Below are 27,999 nucleotides of genomic sequence, written 5' to 3'. Positions count from 1 at the left end.
TTGTATATGGTTGCTTATTCCCCCCCCCCAAATACAAACTAAGGAAAAAGTATTTATTTAGTTTGTTTATTACTAACGGAATACTGTTTCCCATACTCTTCCTCTGCATTATTTTCTAGTACAGTATTCAACAGTATGAAGAGTAAATAAAGGTATCAAGCTACAGATTTTCATATATGCACATTAGGACAGGGTGGAATCCAGAGCTTTCCCACCCATACAAAAGAGTCTATAGTCCAGTATTTTGATTGAAGTTTTGTACCAAGATATGAGTGGTCTCACTTTTTAAAATAGATAATGTTTATATAAAACATTTTCTATAAAATATAAAACATATGTACATGAAGCTGGTCTTGTTAAGGCAACATAATAAAATTGCTTCTTTAAAATATTCCTCAAGAGGGCCATTTAACATCCATTGTCAGTTTCTAATATGGCACTACAGTATTTCTACGTACAAATATATATTTCAGACAAACACAAGTGACTTTAAATGTGATAGAAGACATGCATTTTATCTATACACCAAATGGCTAAGTAGCCCAAGAATCGGGAAGGCAAAGGCATGGTGGGGAGTGTGTACAATTACAGAGTTATACTTCTGAACCAGGAATCTGATTCAGCAGTCAGCTGTGAGTTTTCAAAGATCTCCTTTACTTTCTCTCTCCACTCCAGTATTTGTTCTGCCAGTGCTTTTGTGTCTGTTACTAACAAGTCCATCTTTGTTAGTGCACTGTCCTGGAATGAAATAGGAAAACAAGTATTTTAGCATTCTATGAACTCATCACAGGGACTGCTGCTCAAGGGAAGTGAAACTAGCATACCTGCCCTGGTATTTGTCAACGTACTCCAGGAAAGATTCCTTCATATAGCTTTAGGGGTAGCCATATTAGTCTGTTACAGCAGAAACCCAAGAATTGACGTGGGTGGCGCTGTGGGTTAAACCACAGAGCCTAGGACTTGCTGATCAGAAGGTTGGCGGTTCGAATCCCCACAACGGGGTGAGCTCCCGTTGCTCGGTCCCAGCTTCTGCCAACCTAGCAGTTCGAAAGCACGTCAAAGTGCAAGTAGATAAATAGGTACCGCTCCAGTGGGAAGGTAAACAGCGTTTCTGTGCTCTGCTCTGGTTCGCCAGAAGCAGCTTAGTCATGCTGGCCACATGACCCGGAAGCTGTACGCTGGCTCCCTCGGCCAATAAAGCAAGATGAGCGCCGCAACCCCTAAGTCGGCCACGACTGGACCTAATAGTCAGGGGTCCCTTTACTTTTTAAAGACTAAGAAATTTATCCTGGCATAATCTTTTGTGGAGCAGAGTCCACTTTATCAGATGCATTGTGTAATCCTCACCTGGCAGATACAGTGGTGCCTCGCAAGACGAAATTAATCCGTTCCGTGAGGCTCTTCGTATAGCGGCTTTTTCGTCTTGCGAAGCAAGCCCATTGACAGCTTAGCGGATTAGCGCTACAGCTGTCAAGCGGCTTCCAGCGATCAGCTGTTAAGCGGCTTATCAGCGGAACAGCTGATAAGCGCCTTAGCGGCTTAAGAAAAGGGCGAAAAAAGCGAAAAAAACCCGCGGGGGGATGCAAGATTTTTTCGTCTTGCGAAGCAACCCCATAGGGGAATTCGTTTTACGAAGCGCCTCCAAAACGGAAAACCCTTTCGTCTAGCGGGTTTTTCGTCTTGCGAGGCGTTCGTCTTGCGGGGCACCACTGTATGTAATGCACACATGGGTATTAAGAAAGGCTAAGGTTGCTATTACGGTAAGTCAAGATTAACATTAGTTATGCCACACTGCAGGGGCTCATCTTGTGTCCCTAGCCTTAGCAATGACCCTTCTTACTCTTGAGATATGGCAAGCACCTATTTAACAGCTTCTACCAGCTGTTAAACACGTATCTATTCACTCAAGCTTTCCCTTGCTTCTGGTATCAGTTGAATGATACCTGACTGCTGTTAACAGTGATATGCTGGCTTTTTAAAGCAATAATTAGTGATAATACAATCATCTTAGCACTGACGGGAAATTAACATCTGTAGCAGGACAGAAAACCAGTCACTATTCAGACTCAAATAAATGGAGTTGAACTTTCTGATCAATTGATTCAGCAATTGAAGCTCCTTTCTTCAAGGACAGAGATACAGATTCACAGTTTCTCTAATTCCAGGGGAAGCTTAGTGTGAAGTGAAGCAGAAGTCACAGTGCTTCATATACCTTATGTCAGGTACAGGCCTATTAGCCAGCATTCTGAGTGAGAAACCCAGGGAATCCATAGCCTGGTGAGATTCGAACTTGTGACTTCCAGCTAAGACTTCCATGCTCTTAGCCAGTACTTTACTATCAAAGGAAACTAGGAAAAGTTATATGACAGACCACTCACCATGTTTTTCATAACTAGAGGTATTTGAGGAATGCTCCTTACTGTAGTTAGATGGGTTTCTAGTTTTTCAATGAAAGCCACTGCCGACACCAACAATTCTACTACATGCCTGCATGAAAAAGAAAAATGCAACAGAAAATGATAATATCTTTGTGAGGTGATATTTCACACTATGGAGGCTAAATATATGTATCACCTAGGAATATTTCAAGTTGTTAGCACTGTAAAAGAGTGAATATAATCTGGGGGATTTGAAGGGGAGGGGAGATTGCTCAATAATTCACGTTACGATTGTTATTATTTTTTATTTTATTTATTTATTTATTGTTGTTGTTGTTATTATTATGTTTTGGTTTCTAACAGGAAATCCGCCCCCCAGAAGAGATAATAGGAAGAGAAATTTCAGTTGACTCTATACTGATGGTGCTGGAAACAGATACAGACAAATGACACTGAACCAATATATTACTTAGTAATGGCAGCAAATGTTTGAACAGCCCAATATTGGGAAAAACAGCCACCTACTATCGCTGAGTGGTTGATCTTTATTGGTCCTTAATGAAATGCATTAAATGAACATGGATGAGAATTAAGAAGGGAAAATAGAACACAAAAGCTATTTAGAAAATTAATTTTAATGTTATAGCAGAAACAATGCCTTAATATGAATTGGACTGAGCTGATAAATGATTCAGAATAATTTAGCTGTCAGACTAATGTAGATTTAGAAAACAGGCTGCGATTAAAAATAGGAACTTATCAGGAAACAAAGGAAAAAGAAAAACGTAATGAATAAAGTAAGGATTGTGTGTCTTGTAAGAATGTTAGTGACTATGGTTAAAATAAAATGCATTTGTGATACACCGAATATATGTCTGAAGTGTACCTTTGATGAAAATTGAAATAAAGGATGTTATTTGGTAGCAGAAGTGAACTGATTGTGGCTGTTTAGAGTTCTGCAGTAACTTGTTTTTAAAAAAAGTTTTAGCATCATCATTTGCAGTTTTAACTGTAATTGGATTTTGTTCCCAATGTATTTTATTGATCTGGAAAGAAATGAGGAGTACCCAACATGTAAGTAAAATAACAAAGCAGTTTGTTACCTGTGGTACATAGCTTCAATAGGCAGACTTTCTTGACGCACTGGTTTCATTAGCCTCTGTCTAAGAACCCATTTCTCTTTCAGCACTGCTTCTAGGTGTTTGTTCATCGCTTGCAGAGCCTGGCATTTCTGAGCTACAGATTAATTTTTTTAAAAAAATGGAAAACTTTCAGATTTAAACATGAATTGAAGTGAGAGCAGGTTCTTTGTAAAACGTAATGTTATGCTTTGAAACACAGGCTTCCAAAACACAGGTAGCATGCTGTGTGAATCTGTGGTTGTCCAACAAAAGTGTGTGGCTCACACAGCACCTGCAAGGTGAATCACATCAAGAGACCCCCATGGAAGCAAGCAGCAGCTGCTGAGAACTAAAGACCACAGGTTTCTAAGTATATCCTAGGGAATGCTGTGTACCCTTGATAACAGGACAAGTAACAGCAGACAAACTGGTGAAAAGGGTCATTTGTCCACCATTCTCAATCTTTCCCTCCAGTGCAAATATGTGTACTGTACTCTCTATTAATGCAGGGCGATTATGCCCACTGTGTTCAATGGGACCTGTCCCTATGTAAATATGTACAGGATTACAGCCTTAATGTTTCAGACATACACCTGTGAAGAACATCTTACATTTATTTTATTTTTTTATTCTTGGTTCTGCTCATTTCAGTCAACAATGGTAGCCTTTGTGAGCCATTTCCCAAGATCTTGGGACTTTCCGCCTTCACCCAACACATGTAGGATTGTCATAGTTATGGATGCAATGTTTAGTAGCTTGCATGGAATAAAGAGTTTTGGGTTTTGGAGGAATGGCGTCCATGTATGGCAGGTATGGCAAGCCTCCAGCTTGCAGGTCTAATTAGGCCCACCTCAGGTCTCTGTCTGGCCCATTAAGTCTGTTTCCCTGAAACCATACCAACCTGCTTCATACCCAACCTCTGCCCTCCAGACATTTTGAGACTACAATTCCCAGTATCCCTGACCACTGGTCCTGCTAGCTAGGGATCATGGGAGCTGTAGGCCAAAAACATCTGGAGGGCTGAGGTTGAGGATGTCATATGTGACATTGGGTGAGGGACACACAGCTGTCTATGCACAATTGGGAACCCTAAAATGTGCTCCTCGTTGTGTATTGGCAAGGTAGCCTGATTCACACAAACAAGCTGGAATCAGCTGTGCTACACCGCAGATGACCACCACAGAAAGCAGAGCTTGGAGTCGGTCAGCACCAATCAGCTGACTGGCAGTAACTTCAACTTCTCTTGGATTTTCCTTTCCAGAGTGCTTTGAACCAATAACCTGTCAAAATGCTACACTGCCTGCACTCAAGGTGGAAGAACCTAGGATCCACCCCACTGGCCAGATCCAGTTCCCTACCCCCTGGTGTATGGATTTTCCTCATGCAACTTGCCTAACTACTCATCACTGAAGTGGTATCAGGATGGCGTGCCACCTGCTGCCAAGCCAAATTGCTTCCCAACCTAGGGATATGTTTTTGTCTTTCCTCATAGTGTATGGCTTGGATGGTTGGCTTAAGTTGCTCACAGTTGTCTTAAATGAAACGCTCAGGATTCTGAATGAAATGCCCAGTTCAGCATATGCGCAATGCATCTATGGAGTTGATGAATACAAACACCTCTAATTACTTGCTTCCTTTTTCAGGGATCATTCCTGTTCAAACATTTTCAATTTGGCGGCTAGATGCTTCGTCATCTGTTAAGTGTGTTAAGTACGCTACTTCCTCAACAGACTTCTTCTACTCTCCTGTTGCAGCCTCCCAGGCACCCAAAAACCTGTTTAGGAAGGTTGGTGGGCCAGATGTGGGACAGCAGCAGGCTGCAAAGGGGAGGAGAGAAAGGTAGGTCCCATTGTGTCCACTGGCACAATGCTGGATCTTGTTCATAGATGGCAGCTTTGTGACTCAACCAATCTCTCTGGCACCAGTATACTTACAGCAGTATGAAGATGTGAGGCTTTGTCTAAATAACTCTTAAGATTGATCTTCTAGGAGTGCTGTTTTGGGGATTAAACAATAGCATGAAACAAAATACTTACTTAGGTAGAATGGATGAGTAATGTCTGCTGTATCTTTTTCCATCTGCAGGATTTCAGCATCTAGCTTCATCTATACACATTAAATAGATACACTTATACACTTATATCCATGCAGTATGTTTAATGTATTTACAGTTGTATTCATAACTGCTTTAAAACCCCCAACAACCCTGACCATTTTCAAGTATTTTTATAAAAGTAATTCTTCTATGCTTGCAGGAACCACAACATAATTTTATTTCTGATAAGATTTGTGGGAAGCTTATTTTTTAATGCATTTAACTAAAATCTCAATTTCTTTTTAAAAAATAGTTCAATTTATCATCCCTTAATTCCAGCTTTAGCAAGACTTCCAGTCTCCTAGTTGTCTTTTGTTTTCCAGCATCCAAACTCTGTAGTTGTAGAGAACACAGAATCTGTTCTAGGTGCAACTATTACAAGCTAAATTCCTAGTTAATGCAATTTTCATGGCTATGTCACTAAATCACATCTCTGTAGAAGAGGATTAGGTGTGATAATTTGACAAGCTTCTCAACCTCAGTTGAGGCACCAAAGAACAAAGAGGGAGAGGGAGTCCTGGCTAAAAAAATATATAGGACTGATTTCAAAATATACTGTTCACATGATAAGAAGTGTTTCTTACCAAGTGAAAAATATATTTTAGAAAACATTATCTTTTGAAACCAGGCAAAACAGAAAAAGAAAGAAATGCCGAGTTATAGTAAGGGGATACCTGGTTTGGCAGTAGTACATACGATCATGAGCTAAAATGAATTAGTGGTGTAGTGGCCAAAGAAAAAGGGAGGGAAGACGCAAATGCAACTTTAAGATGCATTAATCAAACCACAGTTTCTAAGTTCCACTTTATCTTGTCCATCTAAAAACTGTTCAGTTTTGGGCACCACACTTTAAGAAGGGTATATAGACAAATTAAAAGAGGTGAAGAGGAGGAAAATGAAGATGATTAAGGGTGAGGAGGGCAAATAGTTGTTCTCTCCTGCTCCAAAGGGCAGAACTAAGTTACAGTAAGGTTGGTTTCAGCTGAATATTAGGTGAAATCTCTTAAATGTAAGAACAGTTCAACAATAGGAAAATTACATAAGGAGGCAGTGGCCTCTCCCTCATTGGAGGTCTTCAAGCAGAGCTTAGACAGTCATCTGGTGGAGATACTGTAGCTCTGGATTTCATGCATTGGCCTAGATAGCGTGCAAAGCTCCTACAACTCTATAGTCCTATAGTACTGTTTCACCACTATGAAATCATTTATTACAATTCAGAGGAAATTGTATGTATGGCCTATTCAGTAGAGCTCCTATTCTGATGCTCAAAGATTATTTTACCTCACTGATTTCAGCTTGGAGATCAGCAATTTGTTCTGCCTCCGAGAGGCGAACAAAGCAAGGAGCTGGTTTTCCACATCTATCCAGAGTTTCCTGAAACAGAAACATGAAATTCTCAATAAACATAAGCAATTCAAGCTTCCTTGAAATTAGGGTTCCAGTCTTAAATACATTTAGGATGCAATCATAATGTCTTTGCCTGGAGAAATGAAGGACAAGCCAGTGAAAATGCATGATTGGTTGTCACCCTTACATTTATGAGGGGTATTTATTAGGTTGTATTACCTCAGTAAATCGGGACGCGGGTGGCGCTGTGGGTAAAAGCCTCAGTGTCTAGGACTTGCCGATCGAAAGGTCAGCGGTTCGAATCCCTGCGGCGGGGTGCGCTCCCGTTGCTCGGTCCAAGCGCCTGCCAACCTAGCAGTTCGAAAGCACCTCCAGGTGCAAGTAGATAAATAGGGACTGCTTACTGGCGGGAAGGTAAACGGCGTTTCCATGTGCTGCGGAAGTGTCTCTGGACAGCGCTGGCCCCCGGCCTCTTAAGTGAGATGGGCGCACAACCCTAGAGTCGGACACGACTGGCCCGTACGGGCAGGGGTACCTTTACCTTTTTATTACCTCAGTAATGGACTGGATGAGAGCCAACAAACTGAACAAACAATCCAGCTATGACTGAGGCACTGTTTGTGGGTGGTTTCCCAGACCAGATAGGTAGAAGGTTGCCTGATCTCGATTGGGGCTACACTTCCTCTGAAGGAGGAGGTATGCAGTTTGGAGATACTTCTGAATCCATTGGTGTTGCTTGAGGCTCAGGGTGGCCCCAGTGGCGCAGAGTGCCTTCCATACGCTCCAGCTGGTGGCTCAACTGCACCCCTAACTGGACAGGGATAGCCTAACTACTGTTGTCTATAATCTGGTAACCTCTAGGTTAGATTACTGCAACATGTTATATGGCTGCCTCTAAAGATGGTGCAACTGGTACAGAATTCAGCAGCCAGCTTGTTCACTGGGGCATGGCAGTTTGAGCATATTACATCCATCCAACTTCCAGACCCTAACATGCATCAGCAAGGCCTGTGTAAAGTGTTCCACTCTGCTGTTTTAGTGATGTTTTCAGGTCATTTATGGGTTCAGCACAACACACACATGTGCAATTGCACCTCCATCAGACAGACACATGTAAATCAGTTGTTGCCTGTATCTGCCCATACCTCCAGTCAAGCCTTTTCCCTCCACTTTGGGGAAGGGCTGTGGCTCAGTAGCGGAGCATCTCTTTTGCACGTGGACACAGAAGATGCCATGTTCAATCCCTACCATCTCCAGACAGTGCTGGGAGGGAGCCCAGACTGAAACTATGGAGACGCACTGACAGTTTTGAGCTAGATGCATAAATGATTTGACTCAGTATAAGGTAGCTTTCTATGTTTCGCTCTGTGTAAGTTACTTGTGCTCTGGAACAAAAGCGACTTCTATGGAATTGAAAACGAGGGTTACACATGCACAGACCCCCATTTCCCCCTACTGAACTCAGGCGAATTCTCCATCCACAGTTATGCAGAGTGGAGTGGATCAGCCTTTTAGTATTTAAATAACCATGCAGAGTTTTCCTGAAGCTGCAAGATATAAATGAAAGGAAAATAAGACATTTCGTTTCGATTTAGGAACAGAATCCAATCCAGGTGGTCCAGAGAGCTACAAGAGCTGACAACCATAAAACTACAACTAGGGTGGAAGTTAATATTTTTTACCATCGTAAGCATGTTTCTTTCACAATAAGCCCACCACCTAGATATACTTTTAAGCAAAAGTAAACACACCACAAGCACACCAGCACTGTTGCAGCCGGACTAAAGGAACAAGGACAAAAAGCTACCTTTCCAAAAGGTGTCAGGTAGCAAGGCTACAAAAAGGGCCTCCCTTGACTTCTTGGATTAATGCTGCCAGCCAGAACAGAACATACTGGGCGGCCTATGAAGATATCGATATTATCAGCATCTTTTAAAAGCAGCAGGCAGCTTCAAATACGCCTTTTCCATCCCATTGCAATCGAATCTAATAAACTGAGCAGCAGCACGTTCCCAAAGCCTGGGCAGAAACGAACATACTGGAGACTATGGTTTTGCATAGCGCGTATTTACACATTTCAGATGATGGTTTTGCGTTACGTGTACTTATACAACCTGGGGAGGGAGAAAAAGAGCGGCCCGTCTCACCTGGGACACCACACCCGCGGACAGGCAGCCAGCCAGCAGCAGCCCAGCCGCCGACGGCTGCACAGGAGCCCACGGATTCGAAGAAGCCATGGCGAGGCGAGCGTCCGCCGCCGCGCGGAAACTCTCTCGCGCGCCTCGCCTTCGAATGCGAGGCGCCTTCTCGCGCTTCCTTTCAAACTCGCGCCGCCATCTCGAGTGCGGGCAAGCGGCTCACCGGCACATTAGACGAGGGGTTGCTTTTATATATATATATTTGTGGCAGGGAATGAGGGGACCCCCGACACATGAGGCGCAACCCCGACGCGGCCCTCCCTGGCGCCTACTTATAGCGGTACCGGGCTGCGGCGAGACCAGATACCCTGTGGAGCCCAACGGCACCCGGGCGTCGTGGCCCTTCCCGCCATGTTGATTGTTGGCGGAAGTGAACCCGGCCGTGTGGGTAATGTCCACCCCCGGAGAACCTCCACCTCAAGCTTATTCCGGGCAGAGGCTTCGCCATTATTCACGTTAGGCGACGGGGTTGTGCTGTCATCCGGGGCTTGCGATTTGCCGTGGGGGATTAAAAACAGTGCGGCTGGCGTTTCTGGTGCTGCGTGTGCTTGTTGCTAGGATGCGAAGCGGCGGCGAGCGTAGTTGCAGGTAAGACAAGCTCAGGTGCTTGTCCACCTCTTTAGGTCGTTCTCCCAAGACAGCCCTGGTTCCCGTCCTCCTTCCTCGGAGGGAAATCGGACTAGGGCAGCAGGGATGAGATCCCTCCGTTTATAGCCTGTGCATCTTTACCTAAAAGTAGCTGCACCTGGGAAGTAAAAACTCAGCTAAACTGTGTGGCAGCGCATCTGGGCAGCCCACTACAATGCGTTTCTACTCGGAAGTAAGTCCTGTTTGAATGCGATGGTTCCTGTCCCAAGCCAGTATCCTGAAGCTTGCAGCCTAGTCGCATTGAGTTCAGTGTGGCTGACTTCTCTGAGTAAAGATAAACTTGGGCTCTTTCCCTCTAACGTAGGTCAACTTGGACAACGCCCATCTTAGATAAATATGCTGCTTTGTTTTCCCCTCTCCACCCATAGTCCGCCTGGGTTGTATCCAAGTACTCGGAGTAGACCCATTGAAATTAGTGTTAGTCATGTCTATTAATTTCAGTGGGCTTACTCTGAGCATTGCCTGCGATGGATACAGCCTCTTCGCTGGATAGAGATGGCATATTGTTTGATAGCCATATGTGGAAGTGAAAAGTTAGGCAGAGTGTTGTTGTTTTCAATTCCACCAGCTGAGATGGAGGAAGATGAGGCAGCTGGGTTTCATCTTGTCCTCTTTATTTAGATCAGAACTGTCTTCACCTACCCACAGCCTCTCTTCCCAGCTTCAGCTGAGAGGCGTGAGGAGGCGGCTTTGAGAGCAGGCAAAAGCTGGTTCAGGGGAACTGAGACACATTGTTTAAATACTGTTATTGAGTGAATAAGGATTTTGTTATATGCATATACCAGTACTTGGGTGGTGCAGAAAAGAAACAGTGTTGACATTGGGAAGTTAAAAATCCATAGGCCTTTGTGATTCTTATAGCCGTGGAACCTAAACTTGAATCAATTATGTGAGCTCAAATCTGCAGTCTTTGTTTGCAGTACTGTATTCTGTAGAATAGTTGGGACTGAGGAAAACAAAAAGTGGAACCATTGAGGGGTTAAATATTTTATGGTATCTTTTGCTAACATCTATGCTTTTGATCCTTTAAGAATGTGAATATATTAATCTCTGTTACTCATCACTTGATAATCTGGAATTTTCAGGAATAAATATCAAAACTATGTTTACAAAGAAATCTTTTTCTATGCTGGCTCATTAGTTTAATAGTTTGTGAGCTTAGTTGAGGGATATGTGCTAGAACCTGTTGTGCAAGTACCTTTCCACCATCCTATGTGACTGCTGGTATTTCTTTGTGGCCCCGTTCACACGACAGGGTAAGCTAACTATGACTTACCTGGACTGTGCAAGCACACAGGCTCTGGGAGAGGAGCTTGTAGCTACTTTACTCCAGCCGGTTTTTGCTTAGCCAAACCAAAGTTTGACTTAACATATTGTCCGAAACCGAACTTGTGGTTAAGATTTCTCCTCAATAACCTGAGCCAAGCTGTTTTTTTTTTTTACTGTGTACTAGGTTTTTTTTAACAATTGTCAATACTGTCTTGTTCTTAATGGATTTGTAAGTTGCTTTGAGACATTTTCTTGTGAAGAACAATGAATAAATCTAATACTCAAGAAGTAAGCCCCTATGAATGTGACATATTCCCTGGTTTGCATATGCTGAGCCTAGGGTAGACTATAAATAAGTTCTCATGGCTTCTAACATTATAAAGCTTGTTACTGGATGGGCCTGCCTGCCTGATTACATAACCTACTTAGTAGAGCTTTTTCTACAAGGCCGAATAAATTACAGTAAAAACCTGGGCATGTCTACTCAGAAATACGTCCCATTGAGTTCAGTGGGATTTACTCCCAGACAGGTGCATGTAGGATTGCAGCCTTAATCTTCTTGGACTACGAGCATCAACATGCTAACCTGGAAACAAATTGTTTTCAGTACAGCTTAAAACACATTCAGTATTGCAGTCTTTGTCTAAATCTTTGTCCTACGTACTACATATGCCCATATTTCCATATAGTTCTTTTTCATTAACTGTCCTGCTCACCCTCTATGTCATGATGATCACATCAACTTACGCTTGATTTCTTATGCCCTGAGAAATAGCATAGTGCTTTTCTTTTCTTGTAAAGATGATTGCGCTGCTGGGAAAAAGTGACTGATAATCCTGTATCATAAGTGTTATAAATTTACCTTTTAATAGAACATAAACTTATGTTGCCTAATGTGGCGTGAATGAAAGTGACTCAGCTGGACTTGTGCTACACACATTTGTTAGCATCTGATATAAGAGCAGGAGGATGGGAAACAGTGCCTTAAAAGCGCATTTGGAGACAGCACAGAAAACGGGAGTATTCCAGCTGACAGGAAAAGGCCTTTCTGAGGTAAAAACCTATATCATAAACATGTGCCACAAATGCTTTTATACTGCATAATGCAAGAGACAGAGAGAAATATTTGTGCTTTGAAGAGTTTTTAAATTTTTTTAAATCATTTTTTGATATATTAGTGGGATAAGAAGCATAGAAATGTCATTTGAATGGGTTCTAATTAATGTATCTTATCCTAGCTCTAAAAATAAAAGCTATTGGGTTTAGTGAGGCTTATTCACCAGTAAATGTGTTTTGGATTACAACTTAGATCATTGCTACTCAGGTGAGATAGGATGGGATCATATAAGATTTTGCATTGCTTATGCTACCTGTTGTAGTACTGTGATAAATAATTACAAAATTTTTGTGTAATATGTGGTTTAATTCTCAATTTTGGAGGATATTCCCAAGTTAAATTGTCCCTCCAGTCTTTTCACACCATTTATAGTTTTGTAATTCTGTCTTGCAACCTTATAAACCTAAAAAGCTCCTTGCCTGCACCTTTTATTATCTTACCTACCCACATATACTCAATGCAGTTTGTGTCGTTCTGGAATTTTCACATGATTTCTGAATTGCTTTTTCAGTTTCCTGAAGATCTGCAGAAGCTTGCAAGTAACCTCAGAACAATAGATTTGTCGAACAATAAGATTGAGGTCCTACCACCACTAATGGGGAAATTCTCTGTGTTGAAGAGCCTTGCTTTAAATCACAACAAGCTGAGTAAGACTTCTTAAATAACTCATCAACTTGCTGAAATAAATTCAGTGGGAGTTAGTGACAGGAAAAATATATTTAGGATTGCAGCCTATATTACCACAAGTTTAATTCCATCATTTTCTTTCTCTGAGTATCTCTGTTTAATAGAGATAACTCAATACAATGGTTAAAAGCTTTGCAGCTTAGTAGACAATGCTGTAAAGCTTGCAAATACAGATTTGTCACCATTGCGATTCCAGGTTGCTAAGATACTCAAAATTATCTCATCTTATTGAAATGCTCGTGACTTGTGAACCAAGCACTTAACTTGAAAAATTGCCTTTAACCATGCCCTACCTCTCCTCCTTCATTTTTCCACAAACAGCTAGAGTTCCAAAGAGAACGTAGAGCCTGCACACTAATTCAGGCAATTGTAGCTTATCCATTATATATCTTCATGTATTGTAAGATAAAATGTTGACTATATCCTAACACAATGGGGTGCTGTATGATTCCACAACAGTGACCTTTATACTATAATTGTTCTTTCCTCTGAACAACTTGATTTTATTTGTTTATATATATATTTTTGCTAGCTGCGCTACCTGAAGAGCTGTGCAAGCTGAAAAAATTAGAGGCTTTGCATCTGAACGGCAACCAGCTGACGCAGTTACCGGCTGCCTTTGGACAACTTTCGGCACTGAAGACCCTGAGTCTTTCTGGAAACAAGCTCCGAACTGTGCCTGTCCAGCTCTGCAGCCTTCGTCACCTAGATGTGGTGGATCTCTCCAGAAATCAGATCCAGAGTGTGCCAGATACAGTTGGGGATTTGCAGGCCATTGAACTAAACTTGAATCAAAACCAGGTCTGGAAAGTTTTTGTAGGTGTATATCATTCAGGAGGAAAGAGCTTCTCAAAGCACAAGCGTCACTTAAAATTCTACTGAAATGGGGATCTCACTTAGAGCTGCAAGCAAAATTTAACATATTCCTTTTGTTTTGTTTGCCCCTATGGGAAACCTGCTAGGTTATTCTCTATTTTGTAACACAATTTTCCATTTGTTGAGAAGAACGTTGAGAAGAACGTTTATGCTTTGAACATCATGTCTTTCTTCAACTAGTCTTAATTCCATTCCATTAAAACAATACCCCAGTGAAGTTGCATTCAAACCTTGTACAAGTGGAAGACAGCTCATGCAGCTGAACCTTCTGTTCCCCCTCCTTTCCCCTGTAGCCTCCAAAAAGCCTTTTTAGAGGATTAAAGGGGGACTGATTGGATATTGGATGCTATATTTAATGAAGTGGGAGGGAGGAAATAACCTGAAATCTAGCCTGGGTGATTCCTCCCCTTCACATACACACAGAGCATAGCGCACAATGTTCTGTAGAGAGGCTTTTGGGGATGGTGCAGGAAAGAGAAGGAAGAAGAACACAAAGCTGTTTGTACAACACGGTTCACCCCATTGGAGGCAGTTCTATAGGGAAAATAGATTGCTTGAAGTTATGGAGTTGTTGTTTTTTGGTTGGTGTTATAGGGCTTGGATTTGCATATTGTGCAAGCTGAAACAACAGTGCTATTACCATAATTTTATGCATGCGTGTCTTAAAATGCATTGAAATTTTTGTAACACTTTTTTTTTTTTAACAAGATCACACCAAAGCACTGAATTGCTGCTAGCCAGGATGGACAAACATAGCCATCATGTTCAATCAGATGTTTTCAGATCAAGCCCCATCCCCTCAGCATTGATAATATAAAGATACCTTAGAAATGGGGAATTACAAAATTCATGGCCCTGTGATGTTCATAACTAAGTACTCAAACTCAGTGCTGGAATGTTTCATTGTAACTCTCTGTGCTAGTTCCTGCAGTGAGTCCATCTTAGCTACCCAGTCAATTCCCCAGTAGTTTTGTGTATCTGCATTTTGAGCATTCTTGCCTCTGACTATTGAGGCTGAGCATTGTAATCATGGCTAGTAGCCATTGATAGCTTTGTCCTCCATGAGTTTGTCCAATCCTCTCTTAAAGTCACCCAAGTTAGTGGCCATTACTGCCTACAGTGAGAGCAAGTTCCATAGTTTTAACTATGAGCTGCATGAAGATAGGATTTCTCTTATCTGTCCTGAATGTTCCAACTTAGCAGTGGCAGAGCAATAACTTTTTTCCCCTTTCCCTGTTTGATGCACGATAGATCTCCCAGATCTCCTCACAGATATCTTACTGTCCACGCCTCAAGGTCCTGCGTCTGGAAGAAAACTGTTTAGAACTAAGCATGCTTCCTCAGAGTATTCTCAGCGATTCTCAGATCTCTCTGCTTGCTGTAGAGGGCAATCTCTTTGAAATCAAGAAACTTCGAGAATTGGATGGCTATGACAAGGTCTGTACTGTTCTCTCCCCCAGTGGTGTAGCGTGGGGGGTGCGGGGGGGGTGCGGCCGCACCGGGCGCAACATCTGGGGGTTAGGGTTAGGGGGCGCAAATCCACGGGTTAGGGGCCACAAATTACTTGCCTTGCCCCGGGTGCTGACAACCCACGCTACGCCACTGCTCTCCCCTCTCTCACCCTGCTGTAAACCAATAGGCTTGGGGGAAAATAAGGCTTCCATTGGTGAATGAAATCGGGGGGAAATGTTTGACTAGTGTCTTGTCCCTCATTGAATCCTAATCTCTCCTACTTCCAAGACTTCTGTCAGATAGTAGCATTGTACAGTTACATTCAGTTAGGAATATTACAATTCTGTTCTGAATCTGAAGAGAGTTGTTTCAATCAATTACTTAATACTATTTTACTTTTAAATTTTCTAATTCATTTGTCCAGCGCAGAACAGGAGTTTGTAGCTAACCAGTTATTTTTCTGAGTAGACCCAACTGAAGAGACCAAAGTTAGTCATGTCAATTAATATCAGCTGGCCTGCTCTGATTTTGGATGAACAATGGCTACAACCAATGATCTTGAATTGGTTTAGTATAAGAAACTGCTGGATAGGAAACATTCTTGAGGATCTCTCATTTATCTTTCTTTATCTTGCATTTATTCCACCCAAACTCCTAATTTTATCCTCTTCTTTTTTTTAAGTACATGGAGAGATTCACAGCCACGAAGAAAAAATTTGCCTGATGGATTGCTACCGGTCTTCTTTCATGAAGGAGAGACAAGAGGTGTGATGCACATAGCTTATATGCTGCTAAGTCTTTTCAGGAGAAGGAAATTCAAGGCTTTAACTGCAAGAGAACTTTGAACTGGTTGAATATGTTGTTTTTAAGGCCACAAAGTGAAACCAGGAATTGGTGAAACTTATCTTGTACGTTACGCTTTACACCTTTGCAGCTAACAAGGCACTTCTGCTTATGTGATTCTCCATCTTCAGGGATCATTATGTTGTAAGAAGAAAAATGTTGTAGAACTCACTTGGGCTGCAGAGGTTTTATTACAGATGTTGGCAGTCTTATATAAAGTATGGAGTACATGGAGATAACACTAAGGGGAACATTTGCCAAGGAGTACACTGAGGTTCTGTAACAGGATTAACTCTAGAATGCAAAGTCATCTCTTTGCATTAAATGTTTTATAGTGTAGAGGAGACTGGTATTTTTTAAAAATAAATAAAAATCATGTACATTTGAAAGCACAAGTAATTGGGCTGATAGTAGCTCAATGTGTCTAATCAAAAATAGTTGTCCTAGCTTCATCTCATGCTCACCTCCCCTTGAATGGCTTGTCTTCCATTTGATGGTGTAATGCCCTCTAGTTCACCTGAGCATGCTAAATGAATGAAATACAGGTTCATAATGTCTACACTGTATTTGAGGGAGGAGGGAGCTGACACCTTTGCACTCTGTGTTCATGGCAGGAGCAAACTCAACTGCTTAAAGGGGATGATCACCTTATTACTGCCTTATACAAAGCACCCAGGAGGACCTAAAATATGCAACTTTCTTGAATAACTTGTATATTTTTATTAAAAAGATATTGCATCCACAACTGTCTTAAGCTTTTTGGCACCTTTTGACAAACTTCAGTTAATATATAAATTCACATCATGTAATCTGAATAGTAAAGAATAAATATGCACAGCTAAAATTGTTCCTGTAAAATACATTGCTCCTTATGAACTATTTAAAATAAAATACCTAGGAAAAAAAGCAGTACAGTATAATTCATCTTTCTATATAGTGTGTGGCTGTCAAGATTAATATGCATGCCTGTCGCTACTGGTGGCTGCTTTGGGTGTGATTGAAGGAACAACATATAGTCTTTTTTTTTGTAACTTGGATTTAATTGCTGGGGAAGGAGTTCATAGCTTGAGTTTAAAGGCTGTGTAAAGAATACAGCCTTTAAGTCATACCTATACCCATATACTGGGACGCGGGTGGCACTGTGGGTAAAACCTCAGTGCCTAGGACTTGCCGATCGCATGGCCGGCGGTTCGAATCCCCGCGGCGCGGTGAGCTCCCATCTTTCAGTCCCAGCTCCTGCCCACCTAGCAGTTCAAAAGCACCCCTAAGTGCAAGTAGATAAATAGGTACCGCTTTATAGCGGGAAGGTAAACGGCGTTTCCGTCTGCTGCGCTGGTGCCGGCTCGCCAGAGCAGCTTCGTCACGCTAGCCACGTGACCCAGAAGTGTCTCCGGACAGCGCTGGCCCTCGGCCTCTTAAGGGAGATGGGCGCACAACCCTAGAGTTGGACACGACTGGCCCGTACGGGCAGGGGTACCTTTACCTTTACTATACCCATATACAGTCATACCTCGGGTTACGTGTTTTTGGGTTGCAGACCGCACCAAACCCAGAAGTACCAGAATGGGTTACTTCCAGGTTTCGGTGCTCACGCATGCGCAGAAGTGCAAAATGACAACACGCGTGTGTGCAGACGCAGCGCTGTGGGTTGCGAACGTGCCTCCCGCACGGATCATGTTTGCAACCCGAGGTATGACTGTACTCTTGCCTCCCACCTCCAGTTCTTACATATACAGTTCCATGCAGTACAAAAAACACATCTGTTGAGTCTAAATTTCAGGGAGATGCGTGTGACTTGGAAGTTGCCATTTGAAAACCTAAGTGGTCTTGCAAAAGTACTCTGAGAATGTGCTGTTTCACATGTTAAGCTCACTTAACTGATTGTTTTTGTTTCCTACCTTGGGTCAGTCACTAACTCTCAGCTAACTTAGTTCACATAGTTGTTGTAAAGATCTAGAAAGTGATATAAAATGACTGCAAAATCAGACGATGAGTGCTCGTATCATATGTACCAAAATTTGAGTGCAAAGTTGGGCAGATGTATTTGTTAAAGCTCACCTTTTCAGGTACCTTACCACTCACCCTTATTATGCAATGCTAAGAAAACCTGATTTGAGAACCTTTATGCACATTAAGCGTATATTCTCCCCCTTCCCCAACCATATTTATCTTCTACTAGCTAGTGAGGAGTAGGGATCAAACAAGTATGCAGGAGAAAAGATTTTATTAGAAAAGACCATATGGATCAACTGTTCCATTTTGGGGAGAACAGCAACTTGGGAGAGTTCTGGCAAGATTAAGCCACCCCCACAAAACTAAAGAATTGTACACAGCCAGTGTGACACTAAATTCTTAGAAATTCCTCAGAAACTTGACAAACTTCAGGGGTTATGCTACGACACAAATATATGGAAAGGAGAATATCTGAGGCTTGAGTTTCTCCTAATACTTGAAGGCATCTATACTTCTTCTGCCACATAAAATATAGGTTGATTTAGAAACGGTTGCCGCAGCAGCAGCAAAAAGCATTCAGTGGAAGTCAGTTTTGATGAGTTCTCAGATGAGAAAATCATATGTAGCTTATTCTCTCTAAAGTAGGCAACAAGGTAGTACTAAGTTTGATTTTCAATGCTAGTTAGCATTACATGTGTTTTTGAAAGAGACAGGCAATGCAGGCAACCATAAGTTAATTTATTCAGTCCAGCAAGTAGAAACCTGAGGCATTCGCTTAATTACAGCTTAAAATGGGCAATCTAGAAAGCAGAAAATAAGGTATAGTTTGATGTAGAGCACTATGCAGTTAAAAGCTATTTAAGAATTATAACACAAGAAATTATGCTATCCACATCCAAGTACTTTTTCACACTGCTGTAGAGTTTCCACAAAGGCTAGTGAACACATGTGCATTAGGCAGCCACATTTTTACTTCATCTGTGATGGTAGCCTGGTAAATCAGAAATTAACAGTAACAGTTATTATAGCACTTGAATGTTCACCATTTTATTTCCATAGACTAGTAAGGTTTAGTGTGCGAACTGCCATTTCCAGCTTTGAGGATCGTATGTTTCACTATTACTAATACAAGTAAACAAACCGACAGTGATGTGCGCAGTTTCTACCCTACACAGCTAGAATTACCACCTCACCCTTGTTGACAGGAGGTTACATGGAAGACTGAGCTTTGTCTTATTATAAAAAAATATATGGCTCAGTTGGAATTAATATGCAGAGTGGCAGAAAAATGAGGTATCCTCTTGTCATCTATGGGAAGTGACAATACAATGAACCAATTTGATTTAAGCTCTTGTCTGGCAAGACTTAAAAGACTACTGCAGCAACCACCACAAGGCACAAGGGCAGTCTTTTTAGAAAGAAAAAGCACTCAGAAACCGTCTACATGAACTTTTTTCTTCTTCTATGGAAGGGTTGGGAACTACGCTCCACCCTCAAATTATGATCAGTTTATAATTTTTACATATGATAAATACTCAGCTTAAACATATAGCAGCACAAAGCACTAAGTCCATATCTCTTTAGAAAACAAAATGATTCCAATGCTGTTTGGTGAACTCTTAATTAGAAGAGTGAACTAAAACTTTCTTGAGAATCCTTGGAATTGTAACATTTTTCATTGAACCAGTCCTATAAGTAAGCTAAATCAAGCACCTTCATCCTGAAACAGAAATGAACTAAGTACTCACTACAGAAGGCCTGCACAACTTGCAACCCATCAAATTAAATGTAGTCTAGAAGCCATGAATGGCAGTTCCTTATGGGCTCCAAGCTTTGCTACCCGCTTCAGGATTACACAAAAGGCTTAGTTCACAAGGGCCTAGCAAGGCACAATGCATAGTTGATGGTGTACATTCAAGCTTGAGGGATCACAATTTGTAGAGCAGGCATAACCTACAGCCAAGCCACAGCTTTACAGTTTGTACAATAAACACAAGTTCAGTCTCATGATAAGAAAGATAGAAGCAGCAAAGCTATGTTTCAATACTGACTTCAGTCTTTCACATGCTGTATTTCAGTACAGGTTTGAAGCTTGAATAGGCATATGGTTCCAACTAAAAGACGAGACAACTATTTTGTAATGAGTTGCTGAAGAAAACCAGGTGAGCACACAACTGTAGTCAATTCAAAACAATTTAAAGAACGGAGTTTTATCAAGCCACAGCAGATGCGGACTCACTGTAGCAACCGTATCTTTTGTTCTCATTGGAAACTAGATTGTGCCCTGCTTTGGATGTATCTCTAGAAATCCTGTAAGTGTTTTGCTCCGAATAAATATCTCAAGATGCTGGTCGCCAGATGTCGGCTTTTTGGTACACAACTAGATTCATAGTTTGTGTAGGGAAGAATGAATTTATTTAGGAAACAGCATTACAAAATAGTTTTCACTCAACCTTAAGCTCTGCATAACTTTCCAAACGTTGCTTTTTGATGGAACATTTCGCAGATCAAAATCTCTTTTCAGCAGTACCAGCAACCAAAGAATACGCAGCATTTACCAAGAAAAGGAAAAGATGTTTTCTGGCAACTCATACAATAATCTGCAACAGAGCTCTTCACCTGGAAGTGTTTTGCTTGGAATCCTGAGTTGATCATTAGGTGCTGTGTAAGCCCTTTCACCTCTCCTAGGTCCTCCGCCACCAGAAAGTATGTCTGGGTAGAGCAGTAACTAGTAGGATTGGTGACAAACACCCAGGAATAAAATGGGGGATAAACTCCTAAAAGTTTTGTGAGAGTCCCATGTCCAACTATACAGGGATTTTTGTTGTAGCTGAACTACACATCCCCTTGTTATCCAAATGAGAATTGCTATGGCTCAGAAAATGTACTTCTCTCTCATATATATATATATATATATAGAATGCCAACAATGATGTTTTTAAAAGCCCCATTCTCAAAAGTAGTAGTTGCTGAACCACATATTCCAATTATAAGAATATAAAATGCACCCCCCATCATGTATGGTTTGACCATGAAATCTAGGTGTTTTGTAAACTAAGGTCAGCTTTAAGGCAAAGTTCATGAAAATGACTCATCCACCATTTTAGTGATGACATGAAATATTGAGTGAGGTAATGACATTCACTGAATGCATCCTCTTCTGCCTTTGCTCAGTTGCCTCACACTCACACATCTTACTGCAAAAGGGGGAGAAGGTACCATGGAAATATTTGAAGCCAGAAAACGAAACCCTGAGGATATATTAAAAAGAATAAGAAAGCCAAGTCTCTGTTGTGCTATTTTCCTGGATTCTCAAACCGACTCTGTATACAAGCAACAAAAGAAGCCATATGATGCATGTCCTGCTTTGTTCCCTCTTCTGAATCCTGCCATCTTTCTTCTTTGGAAATTGAGGTTTGTAGGATAAAATGGACGTCTTCAGTTGGATAAAGAATTGGAAGCAGGCTGCTAATTTTCAATGAGTTTTTTGGCTCTTACATTGGCTTGCTCAATACGATCTTTGTTGGTTTCAGCCTGGAATACAAAATATAGCATGAGACTGCTACTAACCTAGAAAGATGAAAGCAAACTATATCATACTGTGATTCAACCATTTCTTCAGGAGCTGGCTCAGAATAAGTTTGATATTATGGCGAGTCAGTAGTTAAGTGGTGCTTGAAGCCATCTGAGCAGAAAAGCCTTTCACTCCTGCAATTCATTCAGAATTTAGAGCAAATACCACCTACCAATGAAGATATGCTTAAAGTACTGGAAGAAATGCTTTGGACCCTGGGTGAACTGGCCACTGGCTGACTATTACACCAGCAGTTTAGGATTTAAGCTGGCTTCTAGAAGTGTTCTAGAAGAGCAAAATTCAATGCACTCATTTTCATCAATGAAGTCCTAAAGGGGTTGGGCCTTACGTATCTGAGCCAACTTCCTTCTCCATGATCTGTTGTATGTTAAGAACAGCAAATCCATGATGGGAGACAATCTTGGGACCACTCTCCATATTTGGCACACCCTGCTTCAAGGAAGTCCAACCCAAACTACGCCAGAGTGTTTTCCAAAAGCAGCTAAACCTTCCTATTCAGTTAACTGTTTAGTGGCAGTAATTGTGATATAATCAAATTATTAGGAAATATGTAGCACACATATATAATAAAGAGCAATCTTTAGCTAAGTAAAGTAGGTCAGTATTCTCACACTCATATTACTGGGAGCATGGGAGAAGCCAAGGCAGGGAAATAGTGCTGTATTCTTTTGTGTAAACCACAGTCACTTAATTGTATTCATACCTCAGGAGATCTGTATCAAGGTTTTCCGGGTCTTATATCATGTTCCTAAATAACTATGGTACCTCTGATTTGTGCATTTATATCTCATTAATGTAAAAACTGGTAAAAAAAACAAACCAAAGCAATTCAAGCACAGAGCTGAACAGAGGTTCCTTTCCATGATTTCTCGAAAATGTACTTTGCTTTCAGTTGTCTTATTTTTGTTGCTGCTAAACATTGGGATAAAAAATCTAAGGCATATAGAATATTATATCTCAGCCTATCAGTATAATGTTTATCATGATTTTCTACACCGCGTGCTACAACAGAATCCAGAACAGTGGGACAAGAATTGTATCTGAGGTAATCACTGTTTCTATATGTAAGAAGAAGAAGAAGAAGAGTTTGGATTCGATATCCCGCCTTTCACTCCCTTTAAGGAGTCTCAAAGCGGCTAACAATCTCCTTTCCCTTCCTCCCCCCACAACAAACACTCTGTGAGGTAAGTGGGGCTGAGAGACTTCAAAGAAGTGTGACTGGCCCAAGGTCACCCAGCAGCTGCATGTGGAGGAGCGGAGACGCGAACCCAGTTCCCCAGATTACGAGACTACCGCTCTTAACCACTACACCACACTGGCTCTCACACTGGTAAGGACCACAACCAGGAGAGTTTGCCATGAGATCAGGTTTAATCCTATCTAGCTGCAGGACCCATCATCTGGGTACAAGGATATTGACTTATGCATGCAAAAGGGCTATAGCCTGTTGCTAAATCGGAATGTGTTTTTGTTTAGACCACTTCTCTACCACAATATATAAAAATATATTTAAGTGGTGTGAATAAAACTAAAACAACAACAAATATAACAAAAATACACAGTGTATCTGGCTACAGCTTAGCACTGTGGCCTTGAAGACTTATTAACTTGTCCACCTGGACACTAGATTTACCAACATTAAGACATCAATAGTTGAATTCTTCGTTTCTTACCTTAATGTTTATCTGATCTATCTGCTGGTTTTGTGTATCAATTGTGTTGCCCATCTCCACGGCCATATTTTTCAGGTTCCCCAATATGTTTCCAACTTGAGTTAGGTTTTCTTCCATTTCATCTTCTCTGTCATCATTTGTTATCCTGTTGAAAGTATCAAGGGAAACCAACATTGAGAAATCCCAAGTTCCTGTCTCCCGAATGTTATCGCATCCCAAGTTTTCAGAAGTATTTTCTGCTATGGAGGTTTCTACGCAAATTTGTTTGAAAAATTGAATCAGAAAGTGATATAATCACCTAGGGACACTATAGATCTACTAGAAGTGTCTCAGAATGATCTCATGAATTACACAGAATAGCCTTGTTTGAATGATCAAATCAGAAGCTCTGTGAACCTATGGAAAGCCCCTTGGTGCAAAGTAGAAAAGATTCCAGAAATGGTAGTTAACCACAGCTTCTAGTTATAAATTGGGTGATTAATGGCTTCCAGTCAAGACAGGATTCATAAGTCAACTTTAAAACATGACTTCATATTCTGAATTGTTTGGAATTCATTAACCATAGTTCCTGCTTCAAAAGTAATGAGATGCTGTGGTTAACTATGGCTTCTTGGCTTGTTTCCCTCACTCACACAAAGGGAAAAGTGAATCGGGAGCACGCCAGCTGTGTGCAACTGCATGGAGCTTATGTATATCCTGGCTAATGGAGCAAAGATCTGATTGTGTGGACCAGGTCAAAAGGTTTGCGCTTAAGCTTTTCAAAATGCAGTCACTACTATTGCGAAGAAAAGCATTTAGTCCTATAAATATTCAGGAGTGGGCAGGAGAAGTATCTTACCGTTTTATGTAGCCTCCAGATGTTGTTCCTCCCGAATTCTGTTGCAGATTGTTTGCAACACGCCCTGGCTGTTTAGACACTACACGATCATTCTCTATACCATCACTCCATGTTGTCTTGTAAGCTCTGCTAGTCTCAAAATTCTTTGTTCTACAAGGAAAGTCAGACCGCACATTATTAGATCAAAGATACAAAGTTTTAACAAACCTAATATGCAATATAACTAGTAATAGAAAGGACTGTTTCATACATGACAGCGTAATAGCCCCAGGTTTGCCACAGAAAATACCATAGCGAGACCCAACCAATCCGGACTTCCTGATGTGTGTTCATGTTTTCAAATGCACATTCTTTACATTTGCACTGAGTTTTGTGTGTGCACCAAAAATGTCATATAGCAAGTGAATTTAAGACATATAATTTCACACTGGGAGCAACCTTATACAAAAATAAACACAACCATTTTATTTTTCTAAAGTTTGTATGTTATATTTAAATCTCGAACTGCTTTGGTATCCGAACTGTTTTCTTACCCCTCAGCCTCATTGCTGCTACTAATGGTTGCTATGTTAAAGAAAATCAACCAAATTGCAGTCTAAGATATAGGGCTACAATGCGTGTTTAAGAAGAAATAATGTATAATCTCCCAGCATTATATTTTTGGAACAGATGAATAGAGTATCAGTAGTTCAGAATTCTAATATTGTATGACCAAATTCAAATCACCACTAGAGTTTTTAACAAGTTGTACGTAAGACAGTGATTCACGGAATAGTATACATGAGGGATTGGGAATCTGTGGTCCTCCAGATGTTCTTGGACTCCCAACTCCCATGAGTCTCAGTCAGCACTCAAGCATGATAGGAACTGGAGTCCAACAATATCTGGAGATCTATAGGTTAACCGTCCCTGGTATAGATATATGGGAAATAATTTCTAAAAACGAATGCAGTTTTGGAACTTTATGTGAGCTAACAGTGACTAGAAAACCCCCACTGTTAGCTTTTAGTGTTATTTCACAATATTCCTCCAACATTTTCCCCATTGTATATAATCCACCTTTTTCCCAAAACAAAATCCAAAATCCAATAGTATCATCCTAGAAGACTATTTCAGGTTTATGAGGCCAGAACAAGTAGTTTAAACACAATCTATAAGCGACATAGCACAGATACAAACACAACTACGGACCATCACAAAATAGCTTGCATGTTAAGACAGCATGCACATGCATATATGCACCCAGTTAGAACATCACCTTCAGGCAGCTGGTTAACAGTACAGGCTGCTTCATAAGATTGACCTTTTTCTAAAGTCCACTTTGACCAGTTAAGCGAATCCAACCTCTGCTGCTAAATCTTCATTTTATTAAGCAAGGAAAAGTGGGGTGGTTAGGAGAGAGAATGAGAAAAGAGTGAGCAGTAAGACCAGCAAACAGATAAATAGTTGTTAGCAAACAAACTATTTCAAAAGTACAGCTGAGATTATGTTTGTGTTTAGGGGAGGGGGAAAGCAGCTTAACCCTAACACAGGGAAAAGGAAAAAACGATTAAGACTGCAACCCTCGTCTACTCAGAAGAAGATCCTACTAAATTCAATGGGGGTCACTTCCATGTAAGTGGGGTTAGTACTGAAACTTAATTCTGTGAGTGCTATATTCACTACTTGTGTTAAGGCCAGACCATCCCAAAATTACTAGAAGAAGGTTATAGTCCCTCTTCCTCTACTTAAGCAAACTGAAATAGATTCCACACAGATCTCTCAAATGTACATACGTCAAAATAAGACTATTTAGAACTATCACAAAAAGCCCTCAAACAAGCTAAGAACTCTCCAGGAAAAAGGAGTTAGAATGTGATAGCAAAAGGAAGAAGAAAATAGGTATTTAGAATGTATATCATACTCCTGCCTGCCATCCTCTCAAAGCATTTCCAAATATCCCTTGCTTCTAGTCAACCTACTCTGTGTTTGTGTGAAATCTGTACCTTAACCATACCAACCAGGTATTATTTTAACAGTAACAAACAATACTGGCACTGAGCAATATATACGCAAAACATTCAATAGTGGTAACTAAGATCATCCAAGCGTTTATTGTTACTTTTTCTTTTGCCCTTACACATAATCAAGTTCAAGGAATTTGTACTACTAAAAAATTTAGAACTTCCACTTAAACTTGGGGAAATAGTCTAAAGCACACCAGTTAAAAAAAACTCCCAACCTTGATCTTCTGAGCATTTCTCAATGGCCTCAATTTTCCCCCTTGAATTTTGGAATTCATCAACCTGCCTTTAACTGACCTATTGCAAGGACAGACACAGAGACCACAACACTTGTTGAGCTCGGTCAAGTTCTTCTCAGCTTCTCTCATGTCTTTGTTTATCTGGTCCATTCCTTCTTCTATACGGGTTAACTGTTCTAAGAAAAGTATAAAGGAAAAGGAATTTTAGAGAACTTGAATGCTGCAAGATGCTTGATCTTCAGATGAGAACTTTAATGGTTTGTGTTCAAAATGCTTCTTTAAAAAAAGGGGGGAACCAAGGAAATGCATTAAAAAGTAACTTTGGAGTTGCAAGAGAAACGTTTTTTGAATACCAATAATATGCAAGTGAATCACACTAGTATCCACACCTGGGTGGACCCAGGCCCCAAATATCTGAAAGACTGCCTTCTTCCCTACAGACACTCTCGGATGCTGAGTTCAGCAGAGGGGGCCCTCTTGGTAGTTCCTTCACCCTCAGAGGTTTGGGGTGGGGGAGCAAGAGAGGGCATTCTCTGTGGAGGTCCCTATTCTGTGGAACTTCCTCCCCAGAGGTGCATCTAGCATCTTCATTATACAGCTTCCGGAGGATGCTGAAGACACACCTATTTACCCTGGCTTTAGACACTTGAGGTGCATAATTTTAGAACGCACCTTATTTTTTATTATTGCAATTTGTTTTAAACTGTTTTTAATGTTGTGTTTTAATGTTGCAACTCATCCCGGGATCTTAAGTTGAAGGAAGAAACAATATTCATGTGCCTCAGGTCTCAAAACTGAAGTAAAAAAATACTGCATGCTGCACGCAATATATTTTAGATAACCCGAGCCATAATACTACCAAACAAACTTATTCTAATCCAGCTCTTGAAGAAATGGTTGAATCACAGCATGATATAAACAGCTTGTTTTAATCTTTCTAGTTTAGTGGCAGTTTTATGCTATGTTTTGTATTCCAGGCTGAAACCAACAAAGATCGTATTGAGCAAGCCAATGTAAGAGCCATCACTCTATCTATCATCTATCTATCATCTATCTATCTATCTATCTATCTATCTATCTATCTATCTATCTATCTATCTATCTATTATTACACATGCACAACTCACCCCCTTGTTCATCTAGCATGGTGAGGGTTTTGATTCCTGTATCTTGGGACTGTAAGGAAGAAAAAAAATGATAGGAGATACAAAACCAGCAAAATCTAATGCTAGAATTGGACACAAGTTTGGACTACAACAGGCCATTCTACAGTGTTTCTAGTGAAGAGTACAATATTTGCATCAGCACCATGAAAACCTCAAGGAAGTCCATTTTTTGTAAAAGTATGTTCAGAATCTTGCACAAGATGAGCAATTCGGATGCAAATATCTGACAGCTAATTTATTTTGAATTTGAACCCTAAATACAGCAGCATTGCAAATCTTTAAAGTTCAAAGCTGTTCCACCCATAGTCATCATCTACACATACCTCATAATGGCACCCACATGCTTTAAAAATAGCAACAGCTGGGAACAAAACTGCAGGAATGAACTGCTCTCAAACAATTTGATTTGTTCTTCCTCATCCCTCACTCCCGCAAAAGCTTTTCCTTACCTCAATGGCCAGGCCAAGAATTCTCCTTGTGCTTTCCAAAGACTAAAACAAA

At 40.9% G+C, this 27,999-nt stretch overlaps 4 protein-coding genes across 5 annotated transcripts in view; 1 reads left to right on the top strand and 3 right to left on the bottom strand.

Moving 5' to 3' along the window:
- GANC (glucosidase alpha, neutral C) overlaps nucleotides 1-27,999 on the bottom strand; it is a 146,054-nt gene that overhangs the window by 7,874 nt on the left and 110,181 nt on the right. The window lies entirely within an intron of this gene.
- HAUS2 (HAUS augmin like complex subunit 2) lies at nucleotides 53-9,285 on the bottom strand. The gene is made up of 6 exons (XM_081890751.1): nucleotides 9,089-9,285; nucleotides 6,876-6,968; nucleotides 5,536-5,605; nucleotides 3,482-3,614; nucleotides 2,379-2,487; nucleotides 53-738 (listed from the first exon to the last, which is right to left on the bottom strand). The coding sequence occupies exons 1-6, from the start codon at nucleotides 9,176-9,178 to the stop codon at nucleotides 586-588; spliced, it is 648 nt and encodes a 215-aa protein (XP_081746877.1). The 5' UTR covers nucleotides 9,179-9,285; the 3' UTR covers nucleotides 53-585.
- On the top strand, nucleotides 9,570-20,334 carry LRRC57 (leucine rich repeat containing 57). 2 transcript variants are annotated; one of them, XM_081890674.1, is made up of 7 exons: nucleotides 9,570-9,727; nucleotides 11,929-12,109; nucleotides 12,685-12,820; nucleotides 13,393-13,661; nucleotides 14,988-15,173; nucleotides 15,871-15,953; nucleotides 20,063-20,334. In XM_081890674.1, the coding sequence occupies exons 2-6, from the start codon at nucleotides 12,026-12,028 to the stop codon at nucleotides 15,910-15,912; spliced, it is 717 nt and encodes a 238-aa protein (XP_081746800.1). In that variant the 5' UTR covers nucleotides 9,570-9,727; nucleotides 11,929-12,025; the 3' UTR covers nucleotides 15,913-15,953; nucleotides 20,063-20,334. The 2 variants fall into 2 exon arrangements, with proteins under 2 accessions (XP_081746800.1, XP_081746799.1); XM_081890673.1 differs by lacking the exon at nucleotides 20,063-20,334 and having other exon boundaries at nucleotides 15,871-16,776.
- Nucleotides 18,702-27,999, bottom strand: part of SNAP23 (synaptosome associated protein 23) — a 21,502-nt gene continuing 12,204 nt past the window's right edge. Inside the window, exons 3-8 of the mRNA XM_081890784.1 lie at nucleotides 27,948-27,989; nucleotides 27,460-27,508; nucleotides 26,391-26,508; nucleotides 24,091-24,240; nucleotides 23,253-23,397; nucleotides 18,702-21,518 (exon numbers count right to left, since the gene is read on the bottom strand). Coding sequence (XP_081746910.1) covers nucleotides 21,453-21,518; nucleotides 23,253-23,397; nucleotides 24,091-24,240; nucleotides 26,391-26,508; nucleotides 27,460-27,508; nucleotides 27,948-27,989 — 570 coding nt within the window. The 3' untranslated portion in view covers nucleotides 18,702-21,452. The remainder of the gene's footprint in view (nucleotides 21,519-23,252; nucleotides 23,398-24,090; nucleotides 24,241-26,390; nucleotides 26,509-27,459; nucleotides 27,509-27,947; nucleotides 27,990-27,999) is intronic.

This window comes from Podarcis melisellensis, assembly GCF_964234715.1.
Source record: "Podarcis melisellensis genome assembly, chromosome: 1".
Taxonomy (NCBI): Eukaryota; Metazoa; Chordata; class Lepidosauria; order Squamata; family Lacertidae; genus Podarcis; species Podarcis melisellensis.
This window is presented reverse-complemented; position numbering and strand designations above follow the sequence as displayed.